Source organism: Paralichthys olivaceus, chromosome 5 (assembly GCF_024713975.1).
Source record: "Paralichthys olivaceus isolate ysfri-2021 chromosome 5, ASM2471397v2, whole genome shotgun sequence".
NCBI lineage: Eukaryota > Metazoa > Chordata > Actinopteri > Pleuronectiformes > Paralichthyidae > Paralichthys > Paralichthys olivaceus.
Genome location: NC_091097.1, coordinates 5,645,696 through 5,661,126, shown reverse-complemented (window position 1 = coordinate 5,661,126; position 15,431 = coordinate 5,645,696). Strand labels below are relative to the sequence as shown.

Here is a 15,431-nt window from a genome sequence, read left to right as displayed (position 1 = left end):
CTACTGGTGATTCTTCTGTTTTCTCCGCTGTTGAAGTGAGTTGTACAATCTGTGGAGGGATTTACAATCCAAAGGGGACACGCGTCAGTTTGGTGACTAAAGACAATCCTGCAGACAAAGATATTACTGGATCACAAAGTTGCAACTGACACACAAACGAAAATGCACACATTACACAAGAGGCTGCGCTTACACATTGATGAGACAGAAAAACACGCAGATACAAACACACTTAATCCTCTCAAAGAATAGATAGAGATGGGCGAGGAAGGACAGAGTGAGGGATGGGAGAGGAATCAGAGGGAGGCAGATGGTCAGAAAGACGTCAATCCTTTTCATTCTTCCCAGACAGCATAAGGGCACTGTGGGTAATTGCAAGCAGGACTGACGTTAGTTTAAGGTCCCTGCACGTCATAGAGGAGAGACAAGTGACGTGGAGGGAAGAGGTGAAATGGGACGAGGTCACTGCTCAGCGTAAATGTAAAATATGTCACAATGTGTTCAAAGGAAACCATGGAAAATCAGATGTGTGCTGATTGACTGGCTGCTGAGGTTGATGGTGTTTGTGGAATGAAAACACTAATCTGTCTTGTAGCATGAGAGAAAGAGTGAGCTGTCCCTCCAGCACATGACATGGGGATATCACACCATCTGAGGCAACAGGGGGGGTCAAGAATTTAATCACAGCAGCCACCAAGAGGACTGTGTATGTGTGTGTGTGTGTGTGTGTGTGTGGGGGGGGGGGGGGGGGGGTATTACGAGAAGCTACATCTGCTCCAAAACTCTGTCCACGTTCTTAACTTCAGCTCAACTTGAGACATGTTGTAGAGGTTTTAGTTGTCGTTATTGATGCAGATCTGTTAATTATTAATTCAACATATATTATTTTCGCTGAAATGTCGTTAAACTCACTGTGTGTTTATTTACTGGACCTCGGACAATATATTTCTTAGGTCAAGAAAGATTGGAAACGGGTAAAACTGATTTTTAAATAGACTTTCACTTAGCCGAGTACTTCCATCCAGGTCCAACAGTCTTTGAGTCCACATGAAACCACATTTAAATTCAATAGATATAGGATTTTATTTGGATCTGCCCCAGTTTGCTTACACTCATAAATATCAGTCCCCCAAACTTGTCAGATTCTTTTGATACATTTTTTTCCATGAAGATCCAGTTAAGGACAATGTTGACAACAACCCATCTCACAGTGTTAAAGAAAGTGAAAAAAATACTAGGATCTGCCTCCAGATACAGATCAGCACCGAAATGGAACGGATTGTTCCCTGACCCATGATGCAAACATGACCTCCATGGCTGAGGTAAAAAAAAGTCTATGAGGTCTAATCATTATTTTATATTTAAGCTCAAAAAAGCAAGTGTGAGGAAGTATACTGTGCATTTTAGTTTTATTAAGATTTAATTAAAAATTGTCTTGAGATTATCATCTTCAAATTATGATCATCTATTTAACATCTCAAAACAATATGAACTATTATTTTAAAAACAGATGCATATTCATTAAATCAATTAATAGACTAACTGTTTCTGCTTTAAATCAAATTATCAATATATTATTTAGTTATAAACGTTTGAATGTTTAACTATAAAATACAATTTAAAGAAAACTAAACCAAACTTAGTTTCATGTTTCACATGAGAAAGGTCAGAAAAAGCCCTGAAATTTTATTTCATTTATTCAGTTAATTCCTGGTCATGTGTAACCCATTTAGTAATCCATGAAAATATTGGTGGGTTTTTTTTTTACCCCTTCCACAGAAACTACAACTTTACTTTTTTAGAAGAGCATGGAATGAAAATAGCTTAACTCAAGTCATCTGGATCTGGAATAGATTATCGTGATTGTTTCAATATGAGACGATGCTGCGTTTGGATACTCTGGAGTCTTTTCTTTCATATTCCTGGAAATCAAATCCACAGGCAGCAGGAGGAAGACAAATGTTCTGGTTTGAGCTCTGGTGCAGACTTACAACACAGTGTGACATCTAGAGGCAGGATCACTCATCACACAGCTCATTAAATAGCTCGGTACTCGCTCTTCTCATGTGGATTTTTAAAGCTTATAGGTCTGTAAATCCTGAAAGAAACTCAAGTCGTACGGTATCCAGAATACATCACCTTCCAAAGATACAGTATAGGTGTCTTTATGCTTTTAAAAAGTTGTTTCAGTTGCAGTAAACATCCTCACAAACTCCCAGACTAACTGCACACAGTCATGAGGAAGGAATTCACAAATCCATGACATGAGGGATAAAATGTGGTTTTATTAGAAAAAGGGAGACGCACATATACATACATACAACAATGTTTGTCGCAGGTCAAATCTGTTATGTTACGCTTACTTTAAATCAAACATTTGGCTACGTCTTGAGAAATGTTTCGGAATGGCTTCTGTTATCTTAAATTCAAGCCAGATTGAATGGAATCCAGTTGTTACAGATATTTTTTTTTTTTTTTTATAACAAAAACAACCTGAAAAGATTCACTCTGCTCTGTAGTCTTATAATCATCTTAGAGTCTTCTCTTCTTGTTTTGTTAAGTACCTTAGATATCTTGATATAATTCTATATAGAGAATTGTAATTAGTAATAGTAGTAGTATATCCATTAATCTATATCATTTGATGTATGTTCTCCTCTCCTTGTAATTATTCTGTTACCACATGTTATTTGAGAGTCCAGATGTTCTAATCTGTCTAGCGTCAAGTACATCAGCAAATATACTGGTGCTCACATATCTTGTTTAACAAGTGTTCTGTTGCCTAAATCACGATTAACAAGACTTAAAATGTGTGACATATCATATCATCAATTTTACAATATTTTAGTGTTTGAAATATAGAGTGTGGTTGGTTTATATACAGTGGCTTCAGACGCCTTCACTTTTTGCACACTTTACTTTGTTGTCAGTTGAATTTTAGAAGGATAAAAATGCGTCAGTTTACATTCAATAACCTATAATGACATGAAAACATTTTTGGAAACTGAAGTATCCTTCATGCAAAACGGTTCAAACCCTTTGCTGTGACACTTGATGCAAACCTGGATACGGACACTGCAACTTTGCAGAGGAAGTCAACCAGCCACCAGAGGTCAGTTTATACGCTTTGGCTTCATTTTTAGGAGCTGTCATGTCATCCATCTTTGTATACACTCAGTGGTCTGTTGACTGGAGTCTACCTGTGGCAAAGTGAGGTGATCAGACATAGTTTAAAACAACAAAGCTCTATGATTATAAGACCCATGACTGCATTTTAGGACAAAAACTCATGGTGGAAGCTAAGATATAAAACATTTCTAAAGCTCAGAGAGTTCCCCAAGAGAAACAGTGGCCTCAATCATTTTCAAATGGAAGAAGTTTGGAAACAACAGCTCCTCCTAGAGTTTTCGTCTGGTCAAAGTCAGCAGCTGGACAGCGCTTCAGAAGTCCTCTGCCGAGATTAGAGAACCTGTCAGAAGTTTTGTTTAAAAGACATTTGACAGTTTGACTGGAGTTTGTCAAACAACATTTAAGAGACTCTGAAAAAATGAGGAAAAAGATTGTGTCGTTGACGGAACAGAACCCTCCAAACTAGGCACTGTTCATCACCTGGATATGACTATCTCTTATTGGCAGTGAGAAGGAGACTGTTCAGAGTCGGAGAAAGGATGAATGCAGTCAAACGCAGAGGAGAACCTATGCACATGACCTGTGACTGGAGCAAAGATCGTCTTTCAGCACCTGAAGCAGACATCCCAGACGACGCCGGAGTAGCTTCAGGACAAGTTTCTCACTGTCATTAGAGGCCAAGCCAAAGCCCAGGCTTAAACCCCACGGAACATCTGTGGAGAGACCTGAAGATGGCAGTTCACAGACACTTCCCATCCAATCTGATGGTGCTTGAGAGGATTTGTCAGGAAGAGTGGGATAAACCGCCCTAAACCCAGGTGCTCACAGCTCGTAGAGGCTTGTCTAAGAATCCTCAAAGCTCTAATTGCTGCTAAAGAGGCTGTAACAAAGTACTTAATAAAAGGTCTGAATACTTAAATAAAAGATTTTAGATTTTTTACTAGAATGGCTCTCATTAGATTCAATTAAATCAACACAACAAATTGCACACACTAATATTTGTAATTATGCCTGATTGTTTTAATTGCCATCAAGATCTCTTTATTATTTATTGGAAAATTAACACAATTGACAAAAACGATGCTATCTTAAAAAGTGAAAACTAATTCCTGGATTCAGCCCCCTCGAATTAGCTTCATCTCACTGTTTAAATAAAAGCAGTTTTGTAGTTTGTGAGTAATCCAGACTAACAGCTATGAAAACATACATTTGTAAAACCTTCTATATAATTTTTTTTTTCACCTTGTGTTTCAGTCATGATTTTTGAAATGGTATTCATTTAAAATTGAGCCTGAGAGCTTGAGGACACTGTGTGCCTGTATATCTACAATTGCAACCTGCACCCATTGGACAGTATTAGCTGTCAATCACACATTATCCACTCCCCAATGCAAACAGTGCTTTATTGTCTCTTTCAAGGGAGCTCTAACTAGAACCAACACGTGATCAACTTTAAAGCCAAATTTGAATTCTCAATTTGAATTTTTATCCTTTAGCTTTCTTTTTTCTTAAGCTTATTTTTTATGTCCTCCTTTAGCACAGCTATAAGACCACGTTGTCTATGTTTAAAAAGGAGGAGGTTATGAGGGAGAAGGGGGGCACGATGGAGCCTAACATCATTATGGCAAATCAAATTGTTTTAAAATCAAAGTGAAGGGTCATTAGTGTCACACAGTCTGCTAGCAGCCTAACAGGAAATGAATGAGTGATAGATATAACCTAAGTGCAAATTTATTGCGGAAAACTATTTTCCATTCAAACTGCTTTAAGGAGGAGACTAAAGCATTTGATCACAGCAATGTTACACTCTTACAGACAGTGATTGATTTATACTTTTAAAAACTTTGAGTATTACTTTAACATGTTATCCTGGGCCAGGTTGTAGTGGTAGTTTCTCCTTTGGAAGGCATTACTAGGCCAGATGAGATATATATTCTCTCCAGGGTGTTTCAGGCTTACCCAGAGGCCTCCTACCAGTTGGGTGTCTCAGTGAAAACCTGCAATGGCCCCCAGGAGACGCCTTCATAAGATGCTTTAAACATCTCACTTGGTACTTTGGTACCAATCAGACCTATAAGCTTTCAAAATCCACATGAGAAGAGCGAGTACCAAGCTTTTTAATGAGCTGTGTGATGAGTGATCCTGCCTCTAGATGTCACACTGTGTTTAAAAACTGCACCACAGCTCAAACCAGGACATTTGTCTTCCTCCTGCTGCCTGTGGATTTAATTTCAACATTTCTGTTGATTTCTCAGAGAATAATTCATTAGAGGACTGATATTTATGAGTGTGTGAAGTTTGGTTTGGTTCCAAATAAAAATCTGGATCTTTTGGATTTAAATGTGGTTTCATAAGGGGACTGTTGGCGGAGGAATGCGCTCTGCTGAGTGACCTTCTTGTTCTTTCTGTCTCTACCCAAAGGTTCATGGCCATAGAGGAGGGCTGGAATGAAATGGAAAGCTTTGCCTCCTAGTTGAGCTCCAGCCCTCAGCTGCTTCCTCACACAACCTGTCAGTAGTAGTAGTTTACAGCGGTGATTAGTGGAGCATCATCATTTTCAGCTTCACCACTGGGACAGAAATGTCACCCGGGGGCCCTACAGCTATACTGACTTGAGATCAGCTTTCTCCACACACACACACACATCTCCAGGCTGTATCTGTTACACTGTGGAACATACAAACTGGCTATGGACCAATGACATGAACTCTGTCTGCACCATGATCAACCCATGATCTCTTTGTTGTAATTTGTCAGCGTGAAATTACAACACCGCATTTCTGTCATAACTACAACAAGCACAGGGCATCAACACCTGCTACACTCTGTGTGTTTAGCTCCTATATGAGCTAATGGCACTGTGGTTTACATGTGTGGATAACACAACCAGATAGATTTTTAGTTAAGAGATTTCCAGCATGTAGCACTAAGGGCGACAGAGACGTCAGCATACCGTCTCTTCCTGGATCATAAAAGTGTCGTATGTCTGTATCTAGATTATGGTAGGATCAGCAGTTGTATTTGTAGAGCGATATGGATTTTTGAGGGCTTATGCCGAGTTAGCCGATTTATAAAAAAAGAAAATCGTTATCAAACCCTTATTTTAAGGAAATGTAATTGAGGCTTGATATTTTACAGTTTAACCACAAACTTTATTGCAAATAACTATAAATAAACTATAAAAAAACCACAAATACAGCCAAATATATTGAATGAAGGAAAAGGTTTTTTACGTAAAATGTAAACATAAATCTTTTCATCATTGTTCATTCTGAAAAATAAATGTTTTTATATCTGCAAACATAAAGTCAGATATTGTTTTGTTATCCATGTCAGAGCAGTCATCACTTGTACAGAGATGAGGAAGAAGAAACAAAATCTGAAGAAATCTGCCGTTATCTCTTCTTCCTCATACCAGTCGACTCCACCTACACCCCCGTCATCATTCAGGTGCACAGGAGATTATTGGTGAGATTTGAGGCTTTTGCAATGATTAAACATTCAAGAACAATTTGACACCACGCTCTCTGACTTAAACATTTTTTTTCCAGATAGGCTGCCTCAGATATTCTTCTATACACCTTGGATGAAAGATATTTCACCTGTTGCACAGTAAATAAGATTATCAACCTGCTTTCCAAAGTGCAACTCCTTTCTTTAGCCAAACAAAGTGACACAGGCACATTTGACATTTCACTTAATTTGAAACTGTTTCATTTGACTGTCTGTAATTTCTGAATCATTTCTCACCTCTTTTCAAGGTTGTTTTGCTCGACTGTTTAGCTTGGTGCTAATTATAGGAAAACGGAAACAAAGTTCAGTCGTTAAATAATTCTGATTTTAGGGTGTTTTCAATCAATGCACAGCAGGTGAACTTACTACTGAAAAATATTGAATTTCTCAACAAGCATAATAACATATATCTTTGGAATATAATGTTACACTGATAACTGTTTAATGGCTGAAAATATCCTTGGGTTTAAATCAAGCTTTTTTTTTCAGAATCAGTTGTTTTCCCTATAACTAGCAACACATTACAAAACAGTAAAGTTGTTTCAGGGAAAATGACGACATGAAACTATTAGATAAATGGAAATTTGAACATTCATTTCTGTATCTGTATATATATATATATGTATGTATATCATCATATACAATAAGTTACCTCTACCTGTCGTATAAATCTGCCTAAAGAGAATTGCAGTTTATGGAAGTTTATAAACTATATGTTTGTACTATAAGTAGAAGATTTTTTTTTATTTTTTTGAGAAAAACATACATTTGCTTTTCATCTTTTTGTAATATAATTAAGCAAAAGTCTCAACTATAAAAACCATGATCACATGAGAGGCACAAACAGGATCTTGTGTCAGTCAGTATAAGTCTTTTCAACAGTCCATCTTGGTTTTAATATTCAACTGAAAAGTCTGTCAGTCCGTCTGCTCCATGTCAGACCTGTGTGACCAGAGGTTCTTTGAGGTAGAAATTTATTCCTCTCTGAACGCCAGTCGCTTGTCCAGCCCAGAGTCCTGTCAGAAGAGTCCCATTGGGTGGAGGGCAGATGCCCCTGCTGCCCTGCTCATACAGGGGCGCGTTATCTCCTGTGAATTCATGCTCATCATCCAATCCGTCCTCATCCCCCTCCTCATCATCGTCCTCTTTGTCCTCTTCCCACAGCAATGAGGACACATGATGGTACTGCGTGGTTACCTCACACTCCGTCTCTCTGTGGTAGAAGTAGCTGAAGTTGGACACGATGACGGGTACTGGCAACGAGATGGTAAGCACGCCAGCAATGGCACACATGGACCCCACCAGCTTTCCCCCTACCGTCTCTGGGAACATGTCTCCGTAGCCAACTGTTGTCATGGACACCACTGCCCACCAGAAAGCCTCAGGGATGCTGGTGAAGGCCGTGTCAGGCCTGTCCACCTCAGCAAAGTAGACAGCGCTAGAAAAGAGTATGACGCCGATGAAGAGGAAGAAGATGAGCAGGGCGAGCTCCCTGAGGCTGGCCTTCAGTGTCTGACCCAGGATCTGGAGGCCCTTCGAGTGACGAGAGAGCTTGAAGATCCTGAAGACCCTGACCAGCCTGATGACCCTGATAAGGGCCAGAGACACAGAGGGTTGCGCGCCTTTGTCCTTGGCCAGCTCGGTGCCAAGTGTGACGAAATAAGGAATGATGGCGAAGAAGTCGATGGTGTTCATGACGTCTTTGAAGAAGTGCATCTTGCTCGGAGCGCAAATTAAGCGCACGGTGAGTTCAAATGAGAACCAGAAGATACAAATCGTCTCCACGATGAAGAAGGGGTCTTGGAAGGGAGTGAAGCCAGGTGGGATCAAGATGGTTTCGTTCTCTATGGTGGGGTGAGGTATGGTGGTGAATTGCTGTGAAGGAAAGGATGAAGGAAAAGTGGTTACGGTTGCTCTCAAAGATTGAAAAAAAATCATAAGCATAAGCATTCTAACAGAAACCATTCATATTCTGTCATTTCTTGTTTTGAAAACGTGGGTTAAAAAGAGAAATATGAGAATAAAGGGGGGAAAGTAGAGCAATAGCAAATAGCTCCATGGAGACGAGAATAAACAGAGAGAAATCAGGACGGAGTAAACCGGAGGGGGCAGAGGAGAAGTGAGAAGAAGCAATTATTATGAGAGTTTGTCCTCAGCACATTCAGAGTATGACATCTGTCATCCAGATCCGATTGAACCTGTGAGGTCTGTGATACTGTGCTAACTTTTCTCTCCTCTCCATTTTCACTGCACCGGCTTTATATTTCCTTACAGACTTTTATATAAATCGGGTTCTCTAAATTTAAACACACAAAAAAGCATTGCACCCATGTGACTCCGGGTTACGTTTCACCCAGACACTGGCAGGACCAACGCATTTGACACTTCATTGGACCCCACTGCTTGTTTTTTTCTGCGAACGAGATGCAGGTTAGACATGACCGGTAGGAGTTTGAGGGTATTTCAGTACGTATTGTCTCTGTGTCTTTTATATATATTTTTTCTCTGCAACTATTTGGAGAAGAGTTTCTGCTGCTGCAGAAGTTTTACAATGCCGCGTTTACCCAGGGGAGTAATGATAGCTACACCTTTTATTTTGTCTACATTTAAACAGCTCTGACATTCCCAGTAGACTGTAAATAAAGATGGATGAGGCATCTCCCACTATTCAGAAATGAAGCCCAACAAACGCTGCCATCTTGCGGACATGTTGTCATTTGGAGCCTGTGTCTGCACAGTAGTGATAGCAGAGTAGAGCCGTGGTATCCTGGTCTCATCAATACAAGCGCTTGACCAATCCCGAGTCAGTATCAGCTGTAAAACATGAAGTGACACCATGTTTTTATAACATCAAATAACTAAATACAACCAAACTTAACAGAAATATGAACACTCATTGACTGATATCAGCTTCTCCTAACTCCTAAAAAGTACAAAAGAAATACCAAAAAACAATAGTTCTCATGGAAACTGTTGACAGTGGAGTCTCAGGTTTATCCAGATTGATCTGTTTTCTGTGTCATATTTTCTCATCATTTGTGGGCATCAAACATTCCATTTACCTTTAATATGTTGGGATTGACGGCACAAATCCAATTGGTAAATATATCATATGACAACGTAGAGGTAAATAACTTTAAACGAAAGGTTAATAAGAAAATAAACATGCTTATTTGTGTGAAGCTGCTCCATATTACTTCAGCATGTTAAACAAGTTGTGTAAATCGTATATTTTGGCAATAACAATGAATTAATGTTTCCCTACTTAGTATTAATAACCACTCCATGTACAACTAATAAGAAGTTTTAAATATACAAATATTCCATATCTAACCCTTTTAATGTTCTCCATGTATAGGTGCCCACAAGAGGAGTTACAAGTGTTTAAAAACAATAATGAAGTGAGAGATAAAACCCAAACACCAAAGGATCTTGATCACCACCTGGTGGCTGGCTGCAGTACAGGTCATTAACCCTGCCTCCATGTTGGTGGATGGTTGATGGAACAAACCAAAAAGTACACATCAAAGATGATTTCTGTCATTTTAGTTGGTTCTCATCCCACTAAAGTTGTTTCATGTTTCTGATAAGTTTGGTTTTAATTAGTTATCTGATGCTATAAAAACACGGTGAAACATCATGAATAAATGACTGACGATGGGCCGAGAGTGTGTATCGATTGGACCAAGATGGCAATGTGGAGAAGTGTCGTCCATCATATTTACAGTGAGTGATAGCATGAAGACGGCTGTGTATTTAGGTTTGGGTTTGTTTGCGTAGTGATCATGTGAGCACATCTATATATCTATGGGAGTAACGGTGTCGCTGATAGCGAAGGTAAATCAACCGCTGCTGTGCATCAGACTGAACCTTCAGAATCCAGCTTGTCTCTAGGCTACAAGAGAACATGTGGGGCTAATTTCATTTGGTGGCGGTCATCGGAAACATTAATCTTTTAGCTCCATTTCCATGCTGTTTTCAGCATGAAGCCGATGAGTCACAGTGTTTATTAATACGTTAACACATTTGTTTATGTGTTTTGTGCTCACAGGGTTGTCGTTCCTCTATATATAGACCTTTAGATTTCCAGGGGGTAATGTGAGACAAGCTCATCTCCTTTCGTTGCCTTCACACTTTTCTCTCTACCTTATACTCCCTCTATTCCCCTTCTCTGTCTGTCTGTCTCTCTCTCTCTCTCTCTCTCTCTCTCTGTCTCTCTCTCTCTTCTCAGTACTTTTGAGGTATCCACTTCATCTAAATGCACATGTTGGCTCTCACAGCGTCTCTTCGAGGTATCCTATCCCTGACACTTAGCCTCTATTCAAGCTGCTTTGCCTGCCTCTCCTCATCTCCTTCATTTCCTTCCCTGAGTGGGATCAGATTTAACTACAAGTCCAAAATAATCTTGGGACACTGCACCCTCGCCTTCTATTTTCTTCTCCTTTCTTCTCTATCTGTTTCTTTCGGTTCTTTTCTTACCCTGAGTTTGTCTCTGGACTTTTTTTTTTGCATTGCCAGTTTCTCTCAGAGTTGATGGGGAGATGGACATTTCCACCCTGTGCTGTAAGAGCAGGTTTATGTTTGGGAAGATGACATCTGCCGTTCCTTCACTCATCTGGTTGTCCAACTCTCTTACATTACTTTTCTCTGACGTAACAACCATCTGCAGCCCCATGAATCCTCTGTTTGTGTTAGCACCATGTAACCCCTCCTCACCTCCCTCTGTTCCTTCTCATTCCTGAACTCAGGCAGCGTCTCCAGGCAGAAGATGAGAATGGAGATGACAATCACCATGACACTAATGATGGCGATGATGCGAGCTCCACTCGAGGACTCCGGATACTCAAACAGCATCCAGAGGCGCCGCTGCAGCTCGTTGGTGGGTAGCGGCCTCTCCTCCTCCTTGGGGAAGCCTTCTTCCTCCTTGAAGCGGTCGATGATCTCTTCGCCAAGCTCGTAGAAGCGCAGCTCCTCCATGAACATGTCCAGGGGGACGTTGGCAGGCCTCCGCAGCCTCCCGCCTGACTGGTAAAAGTACAGGATGGCATCGAAGCAGACGCGGCTCCTGTCCAGGAAGAGTTCGTTCCTCAGGGGGTTGAAGTAGCGAAGTCGACGTTGGGGGTCACCCAGCAGTGTGTCTGGGAACTGGGTGAGGGTGCGGAGCTGGGTCTCGTAACGCATCCCTGACACATTGATGGCCAGGCGTTCAGTCAGAGCCCAGCCGCTCTTCCACTGACAGCGGCGGCTCGGCTGCCTCTCACTGCTCTCCTTCTCCCTCTTGTTGTGCTTGTCCTTGCTTTGCTTTTCTTCATCACCAACCTCATTCGCTTGCAGTTTTTCTGTGTTTCCTCCTCCTCCCTCTGTTCCTCCTCCGCTGTCTTGATTATCCATCTTTCAGTCGTCTTAATTTTTCCTTTTTGTTTCTCGTCTTACTTTTCCTCTCTCTTTGCTCTGAGGAAAAGGAACATAAATATAGTGAGTAGATGGAGATGAAAGACACTGAAAAGGGGATCATGTTTAAAACTCTTAAAAGGGTTCTCAATGTTTTTTAACCTAGCAATCAAAAATTCTAGGAAGATTTTGAATTCAAATGTAATGAATTGTCTATCTGTTGTTTAAAGGAGACATATTCTGCTCATATTCAGGTTGATCATTTTTATTTGGCCGGCTGACCCACTCTGCTTGGCATTGTGACATCACAATAATGCAGAGGTTTTGGCCAGACAACTGATGAGGCTTTCAGGGAATGCAGTGTTTTCTGTAGGGGAGAGCAGCTTCCTTTACCACGAACTTAAGAAGTTGCATGTTGCAGCTGAACACCCCTCACCCTCTCCGTCCAAACATGAGAGAGAACCTGTGGTAGCTTCAGTTGTGATAAAAACTCAGTAGGTGTTTAGTTTGTTCAGTTTGGGCGACTGTAAAAAACATGGTGACCTCCATAGAGAGGAACCGCTCCCTGCGTAAATATACAGTATTTAAATATAAAGGGCCCATTCAAGGGTAAAGAAAACAAAAATTCATACAATTCAGATGAAACTGGGATTATTTTATGTTCAATTTCTGCCTATAGAGCCTATTCACCTAAATCTTACACACTGGTACTTTAACAGAACTGTTACATTCAGAAAATAACTATTTGACACACTGTAGAAAATAAACACTGAAAATCATCCTATATCTCTATATTTAAAATATCCACTAACACCGTATATATGATAGCTTCAGAATAATTTATCATTATTATTCTGGCATATTCATATGATAGATTGTGTAGGATAAAATAGGAACACAAAGATAGAAATTACGCAACATAGACAGTCCTTCAAAACTTTCTACCTCCATGATGGTTTAAATGTTAATTTTTGGCTGAAACTGTTTTTCTTTTGTGTTTATTCAACTCTTTCGTTTCTATTATTTTCCAAAACAACAGTAAACCCCTCTGTGTGTGTCACAGCACGTCGGCATCACAAATTACATCCTGCAAAATGATCAAGCAGTTGAATCAGAACCTCAAATAGACAATATTATACAGTCCATTAAGTAGATATGAATATGAATTATGTGATGATTAAAGTAAGTGGAGGTGTTCTATATTTATAATAATGAACACACTGACCTTGCAGAGTTTTCAGAAAAATCCTCATGATTTTAGTTTTACATTTCTCCGACATAGATTTGACTGTAAATCACATTATTCAGATGCACATAATAAGATGAGATCCTTCATTTATCAAAATATAATATGATAGCATGAAATAGAGATATATGATAACAGCTGGACAAAAGTTTCATGCTTCAAGTTTCATGCTTCATGCTCTTTCACCTGTTAATCACCATGTCCAGGGCACAGACAAGAAAGCACACTCTCGCTGATGATCCCAGCTAATCACAGCTCCACACAGTGACCGTGGCTGTCCTGCTGTACCTCCACCTCTTCCCTCTTTCTGACAGTTTAGCAGTCGTCTCATTATGATTGTACAAACCACAACTCCTCCTCCTCCTCTTTGCCCTCCTTCTCCTTATTGTCCCGCCTTCCTGTCAGTGTCATGTGTTGGGAGGAGAGGGGGAGCAGCAGTGGCCTCTCCAGGAGCTGCTGCAGTGTTAATCTGGTGGAGTTAACATAGTTAGGCTGGTTGGGCTTGTTTGTAGGTCACTCACTCTCTTCCCCTTGCTCCCTTGTGCTCTCTCTCTCACACTCCGGGGGAATGCTGTTGGGCCGAAATTCAATCGTCAACCCTCTCTTCTCTCCAAGAGCACTCAGAGTGCCCCCGGCAACCTTTCCTGACCCAAAATGTCAGCCTCTTAACCCCCTCGCTCTCTCTTAAACATACTGTACATGTTTTGCATGCATGTGTGCATACAAGAAAGAAGGAAGAGTTATTGAAGGTCATGATTTACACCCTGGGATGTGGGAAGTATTTTCTCTCGGCTTCTTTCTCCCCTGCCTGTTTGTAAACTTCGCTGTCATAATCTATTTTAGATTAGAACATAAGTAAATTTGACTGTGGTTTGTGCAGAATCACAAGTGTCCAGAAACTTGACCTGTCACACCACACTTTATACTTTATATTCAACATAAATCTGCACGTCTGTGGTTATTTTAGACGCCTTCTTCACTCTACAGTCACATTTCTCTTTGAGGTGCCTGTGTGCAGTGAAACCACGATTCCCATAACAGCCTACTCGGTTGCCTTCAATTACTCCATGTAAATTCAAGTGTCTGTCTCCTCAGTCTCAGTTGTACCTGTTTCAGCTGCTTTTACTGACAAACATTGGACTTGACACTATTAGAATGACATTTGGAAGCAAACAACAACAAAAGAAATTACAAGTGTTTGACCTGCAGCAATTCACAAAAAGATCTGGTGTAAATTAGACATAAATTATTATGTTACTGCTCAACATAACCCCCCAAGCGTTAGTCTTGATCACTATCTGGTGGCCGGCTGCAGTACAGGTCATAAGCCCTGCCTCCTTCATGTTAGTGGATGGGACATAAACCTCATTACTGTGGCTCCATCCCATGATTGCTACTGTGCAGACGGCAGCCATCATACCTGTGAGTGTGGCTTCATTATTTGATAGTGGGAGGAAGTGGAGACAAGTTGTCTGTCTCAGTTGTCAATCATGACCTCACAGCCCATTTTTATATTTTCAAATAACCATAAACCAAACTTATCAGAAACATAAACACTTGAAGAAAGATAAGTGTGGTAAGAACTACCTAAGATTACAGAAACCATCTTTGAGACAACATGTACTTTTAGCCACCAGTGGACAATCCAGAAGCTTTGGCTTCACTTTTGGGAGCTGTCATGTCGTCACAGCTTTTTATTTATAGTCTATGATATCGCTGAATATGCAGAGATCATAGTTCACTTGTAAAGATGGACCTCATATTGGTGCACTATTTGCAGAAGTGTATTTTTTGCCTTTCTTGTTTCCTGATTTTTTATTATATATTTCAGTTTTCACTTGCTGTTTAAAAAACTAAAATTCTAACATTTTAATAATAAATAACTGCACTGTTGGACAGCATAAATACATAGTTTACATAAAGTTTATGTTAGCCTGATTACCACGTACATATAGCAACTAAAATGTCAGACTTTTACTGAAAGAGGAAGTTCGACATTCATTCTTTTATCATGATTAGTATTTTATGTTCAGGTAAAAGTACATTTCAGGTTCAGGCTCCACTAATACATAAAGGTCCAGTGTGTAAGATTTAGGTGAAAAGGATCTATTGGCAGAAATTTAAAGTAGAATAATTTTCATGATGTTTTCAC

The 15,431-nt window shown here is 40.1% G+C and overlaps 2 protein-coding genes across 2 annotated transcripts in view; one reads left to right on the top strand and one right to left on the bottom strand.

The window, feature by feature from the left end:
• Positions 1-6,260: 6,260 nt before the first annotated feature.
• On the bottom strand, positions 6,261-14,068 carry kcna7 (potassium voltage-gated channel, shaker-related subfamily, member 7). The gene is made up of 3 exons (XM_020094541.2): positions 13,466-14,068; positions 11,359-12,093; positions 6,261-8,517 (listed from the first exon to the last, which is right to left on the bottom strand). Exons 2-3 carry the CDS (start codon positions 12,031-12,033, stop codon positions 7,579-7,581), a joined length of 1,614 nt encoding a protein of 537 aa, XP_019950100.2. The 5' UTR covers positions 12,034-12,093; positions 13,466-14,068; the 3' UTR covers positions 6,261-7,578.
• Positions 11,540-15,431, top strand: part of rpl3 (ribosomal protein L3) — a 66,721-nt gene continuing 62,829 nt past the window's right edge. The window contains exon 1 of the mRNA XM_020094726.2: positions 11,540-11,555. The gene's annotated coding sequence lies outside the window, so the exon portion shown is untranslated. The remainder of the gene's footprint in view (positions 11,556-15,431) is intronic.

Bases quoted from the DNA above. Each gene is read 5' to 3' on its own strand.
- kcna7 (XM_020094541.2), bottom strand. From the start codon at position 12,033: ATGGATAATCAAGACAGCGGAGGAGGAACAGAGGGAGGAGGAGGAAAC. The intron at 8,518-11,358 runs GTGAGGAGGGGT...TTTCCTTCACAG, and splicing joins ATGAGAAGGAACAGAGGGAG to CAATTCACCACCATACCTCA.